This window comes from Cyprinodon variegatus, unplaced genomic scaffold, assembly GCF_000732505.1.
Source record: "Cyprinodon variegatus isolate N-32 unplaced genomic scaffold, C_variegatus-1.0 Scaffold114, whole genome shotgun sequence".
In the NCBI taxonomy this organism is placed as follows: Eukaryota; Metazoa; Chordata; class Actinopteri; order Cyprinodontiformes; family Cyprinodontidae; genus Cyprinodon; species Cyprinodon variegatus.
In genome coordinates, this window is record NW_015150567.1 from 90,700 (window position 1) to 94,693 (window position 3,994).

General features: G+C 38.8%; 1 protein-coding gene across 1 annotated transcript in view; it reads right to left on the reverse strand.

The window, feature by feature from the left end:
• The window catches only part of phkb (phosphorylase kinase, beta), a 145,938-nt gene that overhangs the window by 89,900 nt on the left and 52,044 nt on the right, over nucleotides 1-3,994 (reverse strand). Inside the window, exon 6 of the mRNA XM_015375180.1 lies at nucleotides 2,974-3,089. Within this exon, the coding sequence (XP_015230666.1) occupies nucleotides 2,974-3,089 (116 nt within the window). The remainder of the gene's footprint in view (nucleotides 1-2,973; nucleotides 3,090-3,994) is intronic.

The following is a 3,994-nucleotide window of genomic DNA, read 5'->3' on the forward strand; positions in this document are numbered from 1 at the left end:
ATGTGCTGAGGTTTAAAGTAAGATCCTTTCCCTTTCCCTTTAGTTAAACCTCAGCTGGTGTAATTAGGGACATCCCCTTTTCTTCAATAAATAGCGAGGAGAAAGCTGAAGACTGCAGAGTGGGGTGGAGATTGTAAACTCTGCAGTCTCTTCCTATTCTCCTCGCGAGTAACTAAATTAATTGTTTCTGTGCCTTCTTTCTTTTCCTGTACGTATGTATGATGTTTTAGGTGCTTAGACCTGACAATAACCTTCCATAATTATTTCTTATTAGTAGAGAGCTGAGACATTTGGCCAAATTTTTTTCCCTAACCGTTTAGTCAATAACTGTGATTATAGGACTAACAGAATAGATAACTTGAATTATACACCCACTCTTTGGTGTTTTAATTAGTGTTGCACCGATGCCATTTTTTGGCCCAGATACCGATACCTGGCTGTGCAGTATTGGCTGATACCGATATCATACCAATACCATCTCTTTCAAATTGATATGTTTGTGTTTATATGAAGAACTGCATACTACTTGGATGTAAAATAATTGCCATCATGGCTTTGTCAAGCTGCTGCCTACCTTTGAGAGAGGAAAAAGACTAATACAAAGTGAATCCAGTAGAACTTTTCATTGATTTTGTCTTTGGGGAATTGTTTTTTTTTTTTTTTGATATTCTTTGTGAATAGTACTTGTACATTGGGATCAATGTTGTGGAATTAATGGTGTTCATCTACATCGGGACAGGGTACGTTTTTGTTTTCAATAGTTTACCATGAAAGTTCTTTTAAATGTGTTGGAATAATTATTTATAAGATACTTAATGTTTGTTCTTATGATGTATAATGTGTGACATATTACTGTTCCAGAGAGGTGTTGCACAAGCAGTATAGGTCAACTCTCAGGAAGTATTGCTCAAGCTTAACGAAACCAGGAGGTTCTCGGACCATTTGACCGCAAGACATTTAAATGCAAATTGACCTGTTCACTGAGGCTGCAAATAGAATTGCATTTCTTGTTTCCTATTCCTTTAGCGCAACCTCAGCTTGTGTAATTAGGGACCCCCCCTAACTTTCATAAATAGCGAGGAGAAAGCTGAAGATGGAGATTTGTAAACTCCGCAGTCTCTTCCTACTCTCCTCACGAGTAAAACTAAATTAATTGTCTCTGTGCCTTCTTTCTTTCCCTATATGTATGTATGATCTTTTAGGTGCTTAGACCTGACAAAATGCAATACAGTGAGCAGCAGCCTTGATAATCTGGCAATCACACTTTTTTACACTTTCATATTCTTAGAAAGGCGTTGCTGTATTTATGTTCCCAGGCTACTGAAAGAAAAGGCAGATACCAAATAAAGTGCATCAGATTACATCTGATTCATTAAAACTTGAAACAATGCTGCCCAGATTAGACATGCTATGTCAGTCAAAATTATCCTTAATCTTAAATCTATTTAATAGATTAAATGTGATGATAAATGTTCTCGAGAGGCAAAAACTAGAAAGTCAAAGAGGCAAGAAACTCAAATAGTATTAAAATTATCTTTCCTCCAGGACATCTTGGCGAACAGTCTTGAGTTGTCAGAGAAAGAGAGATAATCCATGACAGAATCTGAGGATCCTTATCAAGACGTTAGGGGAGGAGAAGAAGTCTGTTTGACTTTGGAGGATAAGTTGAGGAGAAACAACAGAAGTTTACCGCCCCACGTCAGAACTGTGCATTTTCTTAGATGGAGGTTATTTTCTCACTGCTGAAGGTTACATTGTTCACCAGCAGTGATAAAGTCACAATTATGGCGTCTTTTAATGATTCTATTCTCAAGCTTTTTGTGTTATATATATATTTCAATGCTTTTGCTTGTTTTGAGGTAAATAACATCTACAGAGAAAGCTCGGTTTGGCATGAAATCATTAAGATGTATAGTCATATCAGCTTTTTCTATTTTGTAAAAGTTTAAAAACAATCCACTGGACTTGGTTTCCAAGGTTTGAAGACGTTTCACTTCCCCTCCAGGAAGGTTTCTCAATTCAAATGTCTGTTAGCTTTTCAACAGTAATTTCATCGCTGAGTGGCCAAGCTCTGTCTCATATCAGTCTGATTGTTCCTTATGTTCCTAAGAAAGCACTTTGCTCTCAGTCTGCTGGTTTCCCATGGTTCCTATAATTTCTAAAAGTAGAATGGGAGGCAGATCTTTTATTTATCAGGCTCCTCTCCTGTGGAACCAACTACCAGTTTTAGTCTTTTCAAGGCTAGGCTTAAACTTTCCTTTTTGATAAAGCTTATAATTAGAGTGGCTCAGGTTGTCCTGAGCTATCTCTATAGTTATGCTGCTATAGGCTTAGACTGCTGGAGGACATAGGGACCGCTTTTTCCTCATCCTGCTTCATTCTATCTCTATTCTCCCACTCTGCAGAATCTGTTAGTTCAATCTCTAACGTTCTGATCTCTCTGCTTTTTCTAATAGTAGCTTCATCTGGTCTGTTCCTGTTTGGCTGTGACTCCATCCTGGAGAGAAATATCAGCTGTGCTGCTGCCATTAACACTTTTGTTTTTAGATATTGGAGCTTGGTTTGTTTTTCAGTGTAGTCCTGTTTCTCTGTGACGTCGGTGCCGGCTCGGTGCTCGTCTGCCTGGCTGTGTGTTTCCTGGATGGTGGCCGCCTGTGGAGCTGGTTGCCTTTTGTATACCTGCTTCTTTTTGTGTGTCTGCTTCTGTCTCCTCGAACCCAAGTCGGCCTTTGCAGAAGGCAGACTAGCCGTGTTTCCATTTAATCGAAATTCAAATTTTATCGCCATAACTGATGGCTTTCAGTAGAGGCTGCAATCTAGTGCGGACAACAGGTCAGTGATAGAGGAAACTTTTAGGGGGAATCATTTAAAACCTTGTTTAAATAATCAAAATATATCCGTTTTAAAAGGCAACAGAAGTCATCTACATATTTCAAAGCATCTTAGTGTCTTTTTTCCGTTAGTCTGACTGACCTTGAATGCAGCTCGGTGCTGCCGTTATTGTATTTGCTGCCTCGCTCCCACATGCCGTAGTCCGGCACCCTGTAGGCTCTCTCTACACAGAACACCAGATTCTGGATAAAGGAAACCTTTGAAGAAAAAAAACAAAACAAGAAACACAAAAAGGTTTAATATATATAACAGTACCTAACAGTGCTATACACATACAGAGACACTGATTGAGCCGGAGCTGCAGGTCATAAACATGTTCCCGAATGGAAAACACATGACTTATAACCAGCGCTTACACAGATACAAACACACAGGACACGCAGACGCAAGAACACACCGACACAGAACAATGAAGGACCTTTGGTATTGATTTGGGATGAAGGATGTAAGGCTGATTACTGAGGTTAGCAAAGAGCAGGAGAAATCTGAGTTCTCATCAGCGCTCAAGGTGAAAGTCTCCCTGCAGCCACAGTCAAGGTTTAATTAAGTAATATAGTGTGCTGTTACTATATGTGAAGGTGTTGACCTTTTAGATGGCTGCAAGAGACACTGAACTGACCCGGTTCATAACACACCGACTTATTGCAAGATTTTAATTAAAGCGCTGATTTTAAAAACCTCATCAGCAGTTTCTCTAACTCTTTAACGAGGAAGCAGCAGGCCTGCCTTATATGTTTGACATGTTGGTCTTATTAAAGACATTTGGATGTGTTTAGAAATGATGCCGGCTGATAGGGAGATTTTGGAATGAAACAAAATGAACAGATCACAAAATCATTGTTATTTAAACCTTGACATATCTCACCTCATGGGATTTTATCTGTAACCTGCTCCCCACAAAAACAAGATTTCAAAGTTTGATGCGTTTGATACATTAATCCTTTCAATTTTTCAAAGTATTTGTCCTGCATATCAGTGATATGGAAGAGGATTAGGGCCGCTGAGAAAAAAACAGTTAACTGATTTTTACATTTTATTTCAGTTTAGTATGGGAAAAAAGTCAGAATTCCGACTTTTTTCTCAGAATTCTGACTTTAATCTC